Source organism: Anopheles stephensi, chromosome 3, assembly GCF_013141755.1.
Source record: "Anopheles stephensi strain Indian chromosome 3, UCI_ANSTEP_V1.0, whole genome shotgun sequence".
In the NCBI taxonomy this organism is placed as follows: Eukaryota; Metazoa; Arthropoda; class Insecta; order Diptera; family Culicidae; genus Anopheles; species Anopheles stephensi.
In genome coordinates, this window is record NC_050203.1 from 20,998,809 (window position 1) to 21,012,135 (window position 13,327).

A 13,327-nucleotide genomic window follows, 5' to 3' on the forward strand; every position below is an offset into this window, starting at 1 on the left:
CTTCCCAAACAAAGCATGCGCTGTGCTTTCGGATTGTTTTGCAATGCTGAGTGGCTGCCGTCACACAAACCGCGTCCTACTTGGATGTTTTTATCTCCCTTTTTATTCCCAAATTATTATTTTTCGTGCATCGTTTTCTTTCCGGCCAATCTCCAAATCCAATCAGTCGTTTTGCATTATTATCCAGCGCGTGTGTCTTTTTCTTCTTTAAGTAGCGGGCAAACGCGTTCCAGTTTCTGTTTGTGCGCTTGTTTCTCTTCGCACGGAACGGACAGACAGACGGCCAGCCGGCCCAACCTAAGGCGTTAATCGTTTCGGGTCACGCGGGAACATGGACGTTTTGCGAATATTGTCCAGTCCGAGGTAAAGCATCACGACACGCTCCATACCGATACCACCACCGGCGTGCGGTGGACAACCGTACCGGAATGCATCGATGTACGCGGCAATCTTCGACAGGTCGATACCGTGCAGTTTGGCCCGCTCGATCAGATACTCGGGATCGTGTATTCGCTGTGCGCCGGAAAGAATTTCCTCCCCGCGCATAAACATATCGTACGAGTTGGAGTACTTCGCGTTCGCTGGGTCAGGCATCGTGTAGAACGGGCGGACGGCCAGCGGGAACTTGTCCAGGATGTAGAAGTCGGTATCGTACTTTGCCTTTACCAGCCGGCCAAGCAGCTTTTCGCTTGGCGTCGATAGATCTTCCTCATCGTCCATCTGCACACCGGCCTCGCGCAGCATTGCGACGGCTTGGGCAAACTCGAGCTTGAGCGGTGGCTCGAGGAACTTGAACGGTTCCACATTATACTGTTGCCCGACGGCTGCAATTTCCTTCGCATAGCTGGGTGGGGGCAAAAGAGGAGAGAAATGATCGATTAGCGAAACCCGTCCATAAAGCGCTGGTGAGGGCCGTTTTTAAGCGTACTTGTCGCGCAGTCCTTTAAACATTTCCGTGAACGTGTTGCCTATCGTATCGAGCACTTCATGATAGTGATACTTGAACGCCATCTCCAAATCCAACCCCACAAACTCCGTCAAGTGCCGGTGAGTGTTGGAATCTTCCGCCCGGAAGACGGCACCCACCGTAAACACCTTGTCGAAGTCGGCCGCAATGGCCATCTGCTTGTACAGCTGGGGTGACTGTGCCAAGTAGGCGGAATCTGTAGATGGAAAATACAATATTACCGCTCCATTCGCATTAACCATCGCTGCCCACCCAATATTTACCTTTAAAATAGCTCACCGTAAACACGTTCGCACCGCCTTCACTGGCCGCGGAAATAATTTTCGGCGTGTGTATTTCCGTGAACCCTTGCGCGGTAAGCACGTCGCGGAAAAGCTTACACACACCCGCTTCCAGCCGAAAGATGGCCTGGTTGGCCGGCGTACGCAGATCGAGCACACGGTTGTCCAGTCGGGTGTCCTGATTGACGCGAATCTTGAGCGCTTCCGGATCGTCGGATTTTTCCGGCCTCGACGCATCCTCAATCTGTAGCGGAAGCTGCGCCTTTGCGGCCGATAGCAAAAACAGCTCCAGAACGTGCAGCTCGAGCGTCTGCTCCGTGCAGGATTCGATACGCTGCTCAACCGGCACTACCTTCGCCTTCAGATCGATGATGCTTTCGCGCGGTATGCTGCCGGAAAATTTCACCATCTGCTTCGAGATGTGTTCGTTTACGGCTAGCAAACACTGCACGGTACTGCTCTGCTGGCGCAGCACCAGGAAGCACTGTTTACCCTTGCAGCGGGATGTGTGCACACGGCCCCGTACCCACACCTGGGCATCCTTCTGGCAGTGGGACAGATCGGACACCTTCACAAACACTCGTTCGCCGTGCTTTTCGGCACTCTGGATCATCTTCATCGTTCCGTAGCGGCCCTCCGATTGGTCAACGCCGTCTGCACCGGTGTCGTCATTTCCTGCCCCTCCTGCCCCAGCCGCTGCAGCCGCGGCGGCCTTATGTTCAGCTTTCTACCATAGAAAAAAAGGAAAAATATTATTACATGCGCACTCGCTGTTATCGGCTCTCCAGTGCCGTGATGCAATGCTTGCATCATGTTCCGGTGGCACCGGTTCAAAACAAACACTTACCTTGGCCGCTTTCACCGCATCCTTTGCTGCCTTTTTTGCGGCCTTCTTCGAAGATTCTTCCGCACCGGTACCGACCGGCTCTTCCTTAATCGTCTCAGTAACCATTGTAGCTTCTGCTCACAGGTACGTACGTTACCAGTCTAATAACAACGGAGGCGATGATCATAAATAAATACATGCGCAGCCCGGGCGGGGATCACGATGATGCCAAAAAGAGAGTTGAGTGCACACATTCAATTAGAGGAAGTACGCGAATAGAACACGGCTATGCGTCAGTAGTGGCGATGCTAACCAGGAAGTAGTCGAATGGATCTAAATCTAGGCTTGCATAATAATACACGCAATTTCCTATCCGTTCTCCACCACAAGTGGGAGGAGGGAAGTACAAGTTTTATGATGCGGTGCATTTGAAAAAGAAAACAATCTCCCGTTATGCCCGCTTATCGCACCATACCGGGCCACGAGTTCACTCAAGCTTATCACTTTTTCGGGTTCTTCAAGCTGGAAACTAGCGGCTTTCCGAGACGAAAAAAAGTTACCCGGTTTCCTACGCAACTACTGCACGGCCGCGTGGACTAGAATAGCGCTCACAAACACAATAGGTGGGCGATTTTTTCTTCCACTCGATTGATCGTACTTACCAGCTTCCCAACAACCGGAGCACTAGCTTAATAAACAAAACGTTTAAAGATCACTTTTATTGAATCTGGCCACAAGCTGGGCGCATCTCCGATGTTAGAGCGCAGGTGAATGAAAAATTGCATCAAGTTCAGGAGCACGGCAGCACACCACCACGTCGTTTGACGTTTGTTTCGTTCGTGGAACGGGAGTGCTTCATCGAGTGAGGAGAGGGCAGTGTGTGTGGAGGTGGGATCGGAACTGTCATTTGTCAGGGTTGCTTCAAAAGTCGTGAGAAAAAAAGCTGTACAATAATTAATTTTTGTTTCTTGAAATACATCCATATAAATTGTACTGTTTAATTTCATGTGTTGGAAATAATTTATCCCTGTGTGTGTGATAATTGTTCGCAAAACATCCCCTGCAGTTGTCAAATTTGAATTTGAAATGACAATATGTCAAATGTCATGATAACACCTCCTATATAAACACTTTGTTTATACTCGCTTTGGTTGTTTGTGCGCCTTGACTGTTGCGAGTGAATTCTGCGGCTGGCTGGCTGGCTGGATTTTCTGTTTGTTGCCGTGCATTACGTCCCCCTAAAACACCGACCTCAGGCTTCCGGACCACAGCCCCGTTCGTGTGCACATGTGTTGCGATGGCTACAGAAATCGTTGCAAAGAAAGTCCTCGCGGAACTGGTCACAAAGTCTGGGTAGGCGTTGCTACCGAGTGTACCTCGATCCGAATGCTGAAAAGTGTGTAATAATCTGGATTTTTTCGCCCTTCTTTTAGTTGCACCTACACGGCCGAGAATATAGTGACCATATTTCATAACCGCGATGGCAAATACAGCAGCAAGTGGCTTGCGACCCTGTTGGCGCAACTATTCAAAACCATTCCCAACGGGCACAAGTACGTGGAGATGTACGCATCTGCTGCTGGGTAAGTGTGTGGTTCGCCGGGTAGCTTAAGCAGACTGTTCCCTACCCGCTGATCGGTTTCCCATTTGTAGAAAAGAGTCCTATCCCACCCTGGTGAAGGTGCTGAACCGTTTTTCAAACGATCTGAAAGCTGTACGTGCTGAAAAGGTGGAGGCCGCCGCTACCCAGCAACAGCAAGAACCATCGACCAAACCGGAAGTGTCAGTTCCGGCCCACGGTAACACGGAACCAGTCCACAAGCGTGTATCGTTGTTCGAAAGTCCACCCCTCTCTTCGACCCGCATCGTACCGGAACAGGTAACGCCGGAAAATGTGCAGGAGATTAAGGAAAAGCTCGTCCAGGCTACGTCCGGTGCCGCCATCAACCGTTTGTCGTCGTCCGCTTCGCTTCCGCCGGGCAGCATCACCGCGGCCCATCACCACCACAACTATCCGTCGCTCAGTCGACCGGGGTTCGAGTTTTCGCACCGTAAACCACCGATTGTGGCGTGGAACTTCAACTACGACGAGCTGTATCCGCTGCAAAGCAAAGCGAACGTGGCGGCCATCCCGGTAGCCTCGCAGGAACCGATCGTGCTGAAGGAGGTGCTGAACTGTTTGATCGGCGTAAAGGGAACGCTTATAATGCCGAAGAAAAGTTCCTCCACCGGCGACCCGGACGGATCGTTATCGGTTGAGTTTCAGCTATCGAACCAGCTGACCGACTCGTGTCGCGACATGGTGGTAGAAGTGTTGCCGCTGGCAGCCCACTACTCCTGCGTGCAGTCCTTTATCGAGGGTTCAAGCATTCAGGAAGGTGGCGTTGTGCTGCAAGCCCTCCGGTCGGTGCTGAAAACGATCATGACGGATTACTATCTGTCGATTGCGCAGCTGGATGATTTGCGCTGCCGTCGGGGTCTCAGCATGCAGCGGCTGATTCAGTTCCTGAAGCCCGTCTTTCCCACGATGGAAGAGCTGGCGGCAACGGTGTCGGAAATTTGGCGCAACAATAGTCGGGGCGGGCAGGTGCTTTCGTTGCTGCACGATCGCATTACGGCCAAGAGCGGGACGAACCACGCGCAGAAGGTGCTGGTACATCTGATCGAATCGGCCGCCGTCCCGTTCTTGGAAATGCTGCAGCTGTGGATCTACCGCGGCGTTATCAATGATCCGCAGCAGGAGTTCTTCATCGACCACAGCTCGATGGAGCTGACGGAGAACGAGCTGGTCGACTACTGGGAGAAGCAGTACAAGATTCGGAACGAGAAGGTACCGTGCTTTTTGTCCAAGTACGCGGACATTATTCTCCGCACCGGGAAGTATCTGAATGTGGTGCGCGTGTGCGGTGGTGCCGACTTTCAGCCCGGCAATGCGAACGGTAACGATTCGATGCATTCCACGGCCACCGCCAACAGCAAGGGCTCGTCGGCCACACAGCCCGGCAAGCAGCTCGAGTACAAGCACTTCGACCAGTCGTACATCGACGAGATCGAGGAGGCGTACAACTTTGCGTCCTCCTCGCTGCTGAATCTCATCATGAACAAGTACGACCTGATGGGCCGGCTGCTCTCCGTCAAGCGCTACTTCCTGCTCCAGCAGGGTGATTTCATTACCGAGTTTATGGATGCGGTTGAGGAAGATTTGCGGAAAAACGTGGACACCCTGCATCCGATCCGGTTGGCCAACTTGCTGGACGTAACGCTCGGGCTCTCTTCCGCCAAGTACGACGAGTATCACGAGGATCTGAAGACGATGCTGTTACCGTACGGCATTGTGACACAAATTTCGAAAATTGTCAACAACGAGGATGCGTTTGTGGACACACTGAGCGACACCTCGCAGCTGAAGGGTATCGAGTGCTTTACCTTCACGTACAAAGCCCAGTGGCCCGTCTCGATCGTGCTAAACCTGTGGACCATTTCCAAGTATCAGATGATCTTTCGCCAGCTGTTCTATCTGAAGTACGTGGAGCGCATCCTTTGCCGGGTGTGGATCGCAAACAATGAGACGCGCCAGTTTGCACCGAACCCTGCCAAACTGTACCGGTCGGCGTTTACCCTGCGCCAGAAGATGCTGATCGCGATCCAGAGCTTCGAGTCGTACATGATGATCGAGGTGATCGAACCGAACTGGCACATTTTCTATCAGAACATGAAGCAGGTGAGTAAATGGTGGGTTTCGATGAAATGGCACTGGGACTCATTTTCGATCGCCTTCTTTTTTTGCAGGTAAAAAATATCGACGATGTGTTAAACTATCATCAGGATTTTCTGGACCAGTGTCTCAAGAACTGCATGCTAACCGTGCCGGATCTGCTAAAGCCGATCATCAATCTGTGCAACATATGCATCAAATTTTGTGACTTTCTATCGGTAAGCGTTTAAATTGTTCAAATTGCACTTTTAAAAGAGGGGAAACTTTTCAGCTGGATCAAAACTGCTTTTCGATGGAAAAATCTACTCTCAGCAACACGGAATGATAGAACATTTTCTCAATATCTCTTTCTTCTCTTTCTCTCTCTCTCTCTCTCTCTCTCTCTCTCTCTTCTTATGATCTCGTTTTTTTGATATATTTTGCCTGTTTTACATTCATTTTTGATGGTTTTTTATGCCCTTTTTAACTTTTTTTTATAATTAATGATCTACTTTCGGTGATTTTCTATACACATTTTTCTTTGCATCCCAATGGGGGCCTATGATTTCTTGTTTATGGTTTTGTGTTTTTTTTTTGTAAATGGTTATACGATTGTTTGCAATTTCATTTGCAACATCATTTAATGAAACACAGGAATCACAGCGCCATTTTGTCGATGCAGAACTAACATGCATGCTCGCCACCGGTGACGACTGCTCACTGTCCTCCGAGTCCGATTACGAACAGGTACAATTGACCAGCCCAGCTTTTTGCAATCTATTCCATTCGGCAGCAAATGTTGAAACAAGTAACTAACCGGCATGAACCAGAAACTCATACGCAAGCTCCTAACAACACCAGTTCAGGCTAATGGAAAGAGGAATTTTTGAATGATGGTTTTTGGGCCTAGCAAAATCGCTTTTCCAAACTGTCCCGTCTCCAGTGATTTAGGGCAATCATTCCGCTTCCAACCCATCTCTAACCCATAAGCACTAATTGGCAAATGTTTGTTTGCTTTGTTTCCACACAGGCCGCAACCACCATGGCACCGACGGAAACGTTTTCCGAGCGGGTGGAACAGTTTCGTCACGATTTCACCGACCAGCTGATGATGTTGCTGCGAAAAATTGCCGACGTTGCAACGCTCAGCACCTCGGAACGGTTTATCAATCTTATATACAGGTATGGGTAGCTTTTAAATGTTGTTTTGTAATGTGTTCGAAGCTAACCGCTATTGCTCTCTTTCTTCGTTCAACAGAATCAACTTCAACTCGTACTATAGCGAAACGAATGAAAGCTGAAGTGGAAAAGGTGGCGTGCATCCTGTGCGGAGGAACCATTACAAACAAAAAACCCCCTGCTTGCCAAGCTCTCTGTCTCGTCCTAACTACTAAAACCAAAAGCGCTCTAAGTGGATCTGCACCTTTCTGTACCCCTTTTCCAACAGTATATGCTTAATAAATTAATATTTTTGTTAAAAAAAAACCGTTGCAAAATTTGAAATCGAATCCAAGGATGCCATTTGTCCGCCACGCGATCTCTGTTGCCTGGAAATGTCATGTGAAATGACATTTGGGCGTGCAACACAAAATTGTTAACTGGGGAAAGATGCTTGTTATTGTTTGCCCAAAACAGCGAGCGTAATTTATTGGAACGATCGGCTTGGTGGTGTTTCTAGCTTTGCCTATTATTTCTAGACGGTTTTAACACCCTACTAAAATAAGGGTAGGTAGTTCGCCATTCGAGTGATAATGCTGGCAAAGAGCTTGATGCCTTTACTAACAGGTTCTTTGTTAATATTTCTAGCTACCACGATGCCGTTCTCTTGCTGTTCTGCAACGTTTTGCAAAAACAACCGATACAATGTGAGTCGCAGGGGGTTAGATATAACGTTTCACACCTTTCCCCCACAGCACTACCCACTCACGAATCAGTGGATAAAATTTTGCAAGCGTGAAAAAACTTGGATACCTCACAAACATTCGGTCCTGTGTTCGGCTCACTTTCGTGAAGATGACTTTCAAATGGTAAATTCCCCCGTGATTAAACAAGGCAAACGGATAAGGCACCTGAATGCTTTAGGTATGTGGGTGTACGATGCTGCTGCTTTCGGGTGGGATGCTCCAGTAATGATATGTTTCCTTCCAGCGGTCCCCACCATCATCAACCGTACGCCGATCACTGTATCGACACGGGAAAAGCTAGATAACGTGCGTAAGCAACTGCTGGAAAAGCTGTACACTGTGGACGATAATGCAGATAGTGAACCACCGACGGGGAATGATCACACTTACAGCGAAGCAAAGGTCGTAACGGAAACGGAAAAGAAGGTATTTCTTTATTGAACGCAAACAATTGAGCATGTACTCACGGTTCTGTTTTGCATTCTTCATTCCCTAGGGTCCCGTGGATGGATGTCGGAAAAGCATCTTTTTCCTGCAACGGTTTCCCAACGTTTGCGCATTTTGCTTGCGTATCATACAGGATCCGAACTTCTTCGTGCCGGTCACACACTTTCAAGACGAGCTAGAGTGTACGATCGAGCAGAAGTTTGATGAGCTAACGGGAGATCCCATGAGTCAAGAGGTATTCTAAAGCCGAGAATAACTTCCAGCCAAGTTTATTAACATTTCTTCTTTTGCCCTCCAGGATCGCAGCGAGGTTCAGCATCTGCTACCGGACAAAGTGTGCAACGAATGTGTGACGATGATAGTAAAATTCCACCAATATCAAAGGCAGCTGGAGTGTATAAAAAAGTTCAGCACCGGAATCGCCCATCTGCTGTACGGGAACGAGCAACCGTTGGAGAATCTGTACCAAGATCAGGGCTCCTATTTGGTCAACATGCTTAAACATTTAGATACGGCTCAAGGGACGCGGGTCAATCAATCGTTGGAACAGTTGCTGGAGGAAGTTACATCGTACGGGAGCGTGAAGCGAAGTTCGGCGGCAACCGCCTACAGACAAATTCCGGAAGATGGTATGTCAATCGAACTGTGCGCATCAAACGCGGAAGAAGAGCTGATGTTCGAAAGCGAAAAAGAAGCACTTCCATCGGCCACCAGTCCCACCCCAAGCTTACAGTCGCTCCCCACAGCAGGCACACGGATTAAGCAAGAAGCCACCGCAGGCAAGGATAAGAACAAGTCCAAACAATTGTACACCTGCCCGTACATGGATATATGCAAACAATGGTTTACTTCGCAAGCTGCAATGCAACAGCATGTCCGCGAGGTGCACAAAACTTTCGCGTGCCATGTGTGTGGCTTCAAGATAGCGTTCTACGATCTCTACAAAAAGCACATGGAGAGTCATTCGATCGCCCGTGCTCTACTGCTGTCCCATAACAAGCAGAGCGCAGAGCTAGAAATGGAATATCGTGATAGGTAGGTAGAAGTGTGCCAGGGGTATTGGGGGACGAGGTTAATTTTAGAGACGGAGCAAACATTTATCCTTCAATTGCTTACAGTGAGGATGCATCTCAACGCCCCAAACGGCATAAGAAAAATGAAGCACAAGGAAACTATGTGTGTGGCGGGTGTCTTGGTGTGTATGCAAACAATCTAGAATTTAGTGGCCATCAATGTTTTTCGTCCAGCACAAGCCTTGCAACACCTCGAGATATCTTAATGAGCAGTAGCAGCAAGAGCAAGGTATTTATGCATGCCAGCTATAGGCATACGAAGCTTGTTTTATTAATTTACCAAATGTTCTTATTCATTTTTAGACTAAAAGCCCCGACTTTGAATCAAATGCATGGGATGATTCAAGGGCTGACAGGGCGAACAATTCCACCAAAGGTATTGGGCTACTTCAGATTGAATTCGTTTGAAATGCTGAAAATTGAAATTATTTTGCTGTTTTTGAGCCACTGCTCAGACATTCTTCTTCTAATCCGTTAGACTGTGGTCTGGAATGAATTATTTTTTACTTGTAATATAATATTTTCACAAGTTTATCGTTAAAGGAAGAGTCGCTAGCACACGCGGCTTTGCAACGTATCGCGCTCGATATGGACTTAAATCTCGACTGGGATCGGGCATCCATCCAGTACAAGCAAAATTAAAATGATTATGCCGAGGGTAGTTTTGAAGGATTAAAGGAAAGGATGAAATCAAGCTGAAGGAGGAAAGAAGACTTCAGTTTTTATGAATAATTATATCATACAATTATATTTAAATTACTTTTATCTGCAAAATGATGACAGATTTTGGAAGAATCAATCGTTTTATTTACCCAAGGGAGTTTAGTAATCGGTAAGCATATCCAAGCACAAGAACACAGCGGAACGCCTGATGGAGCTGTTACGGTGAAGCTCTCCATGGCGCTAAACTGAAATGCAACATATTACCTGGTGGCGATGGGCCTTTGAAGAATAGTAAGGACCCCAATTCCAATTCCTTACAAGATCCTGTCCCAAATGCTCGTCTTCAGACATGTGCCCCATTGCTTAAGAGTACCACTGAAGCTTCCGAAGTTGGTTTTGTTGGAGGAAAATCTATAATCGCTCGCGTCCCTCACCCTGCAGACAAAAACTGTATCTTGCAACCGTTTTGATGGACCGCAGGAAAACAGGCCGCCCATTATCGACTCCTGAAACCCCAACGCTTCAGAAGACTCCAGTAAATCTCAAGTACTGGACTAAACCGGTGGCGGACGCTAGTTGTGTTTGGCCAGATGTACTGACGGTGGAGAAAATCCGGTACCAAGTTTCCTGGAAATAATTCTAAATCTTGAGCGGGCCAAGCAAAAGCGTAGACAAATTGTTCAATTAAAATCCAGTAAAACAAACTCATTTTTAGGAATTTTCAAATTCAACGGTCGTTCTACCCTGAGCTGTCAAACGCCGAAGAAGCAGATTTGTGCTGAGTGTTGAGCCTGGCTGTACAAATTCAAAATAAACTGACGCTCTCTCTCTCACACACACACACCCATACAATCCCACAAGGTGCTGTCAAATACTCCATTCTTTTTTCCTATCTCCTTCTGTGTGTGTTTTGATGAAGTTCCAGTGAACGAAAACAGGACGCGCAACCCAAAACGCTTCGCGAAACACTTTTACCACGAAAAACGGCAGGTTTTCCCTCCTTTTTGCTGCAACTGAATCAGCCCAGACGAACGATTGGTACGTAGAACGGAAAGGAAAGACATCCAAAATAAATGCTGCAATGGTACAACATAAGTACGCTTCCTTCCCCAGGTAGCAAACAACAACAATGACCAACTCGACGTGCGCGGCAGCAGCCTGCTCGTACAACAGGCGAAACGTGCGAAAGCTAAAGCTGGACATTGTGTTTCACACGTTTCCGCGTGATCCGGCACTGAAGAAGCAGTGGATCCGGTTCTGCCGACGCGAACCGGCTTGGGAACCGAAACCGAACGAAGCCATCTGCTCCACCCACTTCCGGAAGAATGACTATCAGATGGCTAACTCTCCGCTGATGTTGACGCACGGCGCAGGCAGCTTCCGGTTGCTCCACTTGAACGGTAAGGGACCGCGTTTCCCCGAGAGAGCGGGCTAAACGACGATGATACTGATGATGGGGTTTTTTTTTTTAAATTTTATTCTTTAACAACATCCAGCCGTGCCAACGATTTGGAAGGGAAAGGGTATACCGGTCGAGAAGCAAATGAAAATCGACGAGAAAGCACGGCAACAGCTGTTGGACGAGCTGTACAGCAGGGACGCGTTGGTGCGAAATAATGACCATTCGTATGAGGATGTGTACAACTTGGGCTCGATAAAGGTAGGTGTGCTTTTGTGGCAAGATGGACCTGGACAATCTTTGACTGGCATGTGGGACGGTAAAGCCACCAAGTCCCTGATTGCTTCTCACGAGTAGTCTGGTGGTTAGGACCAGGATCTGGGAGCTACTTACGAGCAAGTCTCAACGCGACTTACGAGCAACGAAGTCTTCTTTTTATCTGCATTCATTATTCCTTTCCCCATACCATGATGAATTCCCAATTCTATACCGTTTTTCCCGCGTAGAGTAAACTACCCAAAGCGTTGGACAAACCGGTGTACAGTTTGCGAAAGTTTCCCAATCTGTGCACGCTTTGCTTTAAGCCGATCGAGGACGAGAGTGCATTCATCCCGTTCAACTCGTACCACAACGAGCTGGAGTGTACGATCGAGCAGATGGTGGAAGAAATTATAGACGAATCATTCGATCAAACGGTAAGGAAGCAAAATGCATCCTGCAAGGGTCCCGACCTAACAACCCACCACACTTTATTTCCAAAACAACCCCCAACCAACAGGAGATGGCGAACATCCAACATCTGGTGCCGGATAAGGTGTGCAACGATTGTTGGGAAGCAATCGTAACCTTTTACCAGTACCGGAAGCAGTTGAAATGTCTCCGAAAGTTTACCACGGGCATGGCCCACCTCGTGAAGGGAAACCGAAAACCGCTGCAAACGCTGTACGGCAAGCAAGGCCCATACTTGGTGAAGCTGCTGCAGAGTCTTAACGTTTGCCAAGGACCGGAGGACATGATTACGTTTCAGCGGCTAGAGCAAGAAGTCGCCACGTACGGTCGTATCGTGAAGAGTACCCTGTACGCACCACCATCCTACCCACCGGCAAATGATGCGATCCAGCGAACCGATACCACCACCGCCCGCAATGACGATGACCACCAGTACGAGGAGCTGATCGATGAGGAAACGCTAGCGACCATAGAAAGTATGCCTTCGGTAGCGATCACTCCGGAAGATAGCTTAACGCCGGAACAATTGCTGAGACCACGGGGACGGCCACGGAAGCGTGTGTATGATGGGTGGGACGCCAGTATGAAGGTGATGTGTCCGTATCCGGACGTATGCCACGAACGGTTCACGGATGAAGCGGCACTGCAGAGGCACATCAGCAACGATCACAAACTGTTCAAGTGTCCTGCTTGCGGTGCCAAAATCAAGTTTTACGATCTCTATAAAAAGCACATCGAGAGTCACGCGATCGCACGCGCCCTGCTGCTGTGCCACAACCAGAAAGGCTCCACCAAGAGGGAATCGAAATGTGGGACCTGCGGCAAAGCATTCCATAGGTAAGGATAGTGGAAATGTATGTAAAATTAATTGCATTAAGCGCCTCTTTCGCACCCTTCACAGCGAGGAACTAATGCGCCGTCACGAAACGACCCATGCCGGCGAACGGAACTTTGTCTGCGGCACCTGTCTCGGTGTCTTCCTAACGAATCACGAGTTTAGCAACCATCGATGTGCGGCACTTGTGGCGAAGCAAAACGCTGCCACCGCGAAGCTGGAGACAGTCGTGCAGCAATCGGATGGTGTTGAAATTTTGGAGGAGCATTTGGATGATGAATGATGAGGATAGTTTGCCATTGCGGGGGATGTAATCCCAAAGCCATTTTGATCTTCTTTTTTATCTTTGTTCGATTCGTAAGCACATTTAAAATTTAGGAGGACAGCTGTGGTCAGGAGAACGTATTGAGTGTAACTAGTAGCAGGTTAGCAGCCGATTTCAACACGAATAAAGCTACTTTATGATGTTAAGCGCTGATGTTCCTACTGAGTTGGATGGTGCATACTGC

The 13,327-nt window shown here is 48.4% G+C and overlaps 4 protein-coding genes across 7 annotated transcripts; 3 read left to right on the forward strand and 1 right to left on the reverse strand.

Annotated features, from left to right (window-relative positions):
- Positions 1 to 77: 77 nt before the first annotated feature.
- LOC118512840 (aspartate--tRNA ligase, cytoplasmic) lies at positions 78 to 2,933 on the reverse strand. Its single transcript, XM_036057893.1, has 5 exons — positions 2,737 to 2,933; positions 2,096 to 2,235; positions 1,231 to 1,975; positions 929 to 1,163; positions 78 to 844 (listed from the first exon to the last, which is right to left on the reverse strand). The coding sequence occupies exons 2-5, from the start codon at positions 2,198 to 2,200 to the stop codon at positions 298 to 300; spliced, it is 1,632 nt and encodes a 543-aa protein (XP_035913786.1). The 5' UTR covers positions 2,201 to 2,235; positions 2,737 to 2,933; the 3' UTR covers positions 78 to 297.
- A 275-nt stretch (positions 2,934 to 3,208) lies between these two features.
- LOC118512844 (gamma-tubulin complex component 2 homolog) lies at positions 3,209 to 7,114 on the forward strand. Of its 2 annotated transcripts, XM_036057905.1 has the most exons (7): positions 3,214 to 3,427; positions 3,508 to 3,657; positions 3,728 to 5,795; positions 5,864 to 6,007; positions 6,423 to 6,515; positions 6,799 to 6,950; positions 7,027 to 7,114. In XM_036057905.1, exons 1-7 carry the CDS (start codon positions 3,372 to 3,374, stop codon positions 7,067 to 7,069), a joined length of 2,706 nt encoding a protein of 901 aa, XP_035913798.1. In that variant the 5' UTR covers positions 3,214 to 3,371; the 3' UTR covers positions 7,070 to 7,114. The 2 variants fall into 2 exon arrangements, with proteins under 2 accessions (XP_035913799.1, XP_035913798.1); XM_036057906.1 differs by lacking the exon at positions 6,423 to 6,515 and having other exon boundaries at positions 3,209 to 3,427.
- A 247-nt stretch (positions 7,115 to 7,361) lies between these two features.
- LOC118512849 lies at positions 7,362 to 9,942 on the forward strand. Of its 2 annotated transcripts, none has more exons than XM_036057914.1 (7): positions 7,362 to 7,493; positions 7,575 to 7,850; positions 7,917 to 8,098; positions 8,169 to 8,354; positions 8,418 to 9,154; positions 9,238 to 9,421; positions 9,496 to 9,942. In XM_036057914.1, the coding sequence occupies exons 2-7, from the start codon at positions 7,583 to 7,585 to the stop codon at positions 9,598 to 9,600; spliced, it is 1,662 nt and encodes a 553-aa protein (XP_035913807.1). In that variant the 5' UTR covers positions 7,362 to 7,493; positions 7,575 to 7,582; the 3' UTR covers positions 9,601 to 9,942. The 2 variants fall into 2 exon arrangements, with proteins under 2 accessions (XP_035913807.1, XP_035913808.1); XM_036057915.1 differs by having other exon boundaries at positions 7,377 to 7,493; positions 7,682 to 7,850.
- Positions 9,943 to 10,732: 790 nt separating this feature from the next.
- LOC118512847 lies at positions 10,733 to 13,289 on the forward strand. 2 transcript variants are annotated; one of them, XM_036057910.1, is made up of 6 exons: positions 10,733 to 10,893; positions 10,969 to 11,255; positions 11,352 to 11,515; positions 11,761 to 11,949; positions 12,033 to 12,820; positions 12,885 to 13,289. In XM_036057910.1, exons 2-6 carry the CDS (start codon positions 10,985 to 10,987, stop codon positions 13,099 to 13,101), a joined length of 1,629 nt encoding a protein of 542 aa, XP_035913803.1. In that variant the 5' UTR covers positions 10,733 to 10,893; positions 10,969 to 10,984; the 3' UTR covers positions 13,102 to 13,289. The 2 variants fall into 2 exon arrangements, with proteins under 2 accessions (XP_035913803.1, XP_035913804.1); XM_036057911.1 differs by having other exon boundaries at positions 10,973 to 11,255.
- The last annotated feature ends 38 nt before the right edge of the window (positions 13,290 to 13,327 follow it).

Excerpts from the sequence above, each read along its gene's own strand:
- LOC118512840 (XM_036057893.1), bottom strand. The coding sequence starts at position 2,200 with ATGGTTACTGAGACGATTAAGGAAGAGCCGGTCGGTACCGGTGCGGAA. Across the intron at positions 1,976-2,095 it reads ATGCGGTGAAAGCGGCCAAG|AAAGCTGAACATAAGGCCGC; the intron begins GTAAGTGTTTGT and ends TTTCTATGGTAG. Across the intron at positions 845-928 it reads TTTAAAGGACTGCGCGACAA|CTATGCGAAGGAAATTGCAG; the intron begins GTACGCTTAAAA and ends GCCCCCACCCAG.
- LOC118512844 (XM_036057905.1), top strand. The coding sequence starts at position 3,372 with ATGGCTACAGAAATCGTTGCAAAGAAAGTCCTCGCGGAACTGGTCACA. Across the intron at positions 3,658-3,727 it reads ATGTACGCATCTGCTGCTGG|AAAAGAGTCCTATCCCACCC; the intron begins GTAAGTGTGTGG and ends TCCCATTTGTAG. Across the intron at positions 6,516-6,798 it reads CCGAGTCCGATTACGAACAG|GCCGCAACCACCATGGCACC; the intron begins GTACAATTGACC and ends GTTTCCACACAG.
- LOC118512849 (XM_036057914.1), top strand. The coding sequence starts at position 7,583 with ATGCCGTTCTCTTGCTGTTCTGCAACGTTTTGCAAAAACAACCGATAC. Across the intron at positions 8,355-8,417 it reads GAGATCCCATGAGTCAAGAG|GATCGCAGCGAGGTTCAGCA; the intron begins GTATTCTAAAGC and ends TTTGCCCTCCAG. Across the intron at positions 9,155-9,237 it reads GAAATGGAATATCGTGATAG|TGAGGATGCATCTCAACGCC; the intron begins GTAGGTAGAAGT and ends AATTGCTTACAG.
- LOC118512847 (XM_036057910.1), top strand. The coding sequence starts at position 10,985 with ATGACCAACTCGACGTGCGCGGCAGCAGCCTGCTCGTACAACAGGCGA. Across the intron at positions 11,516-11,760 it reads ACAACTTGGGCTCGATAAAG|AGTAAACTACCCAAAGCGTT; the intron begins GTAGGTGTGCTT and ends TTTCCCGCGTAG. Across the intron at positions 11,950-12,032 it reads ACGAATCATTCGATCAAACG|GAGATGGCGAACATCCAACA; the intron begins GTAAGGAAGCAA and ends CCCAACCAACAG.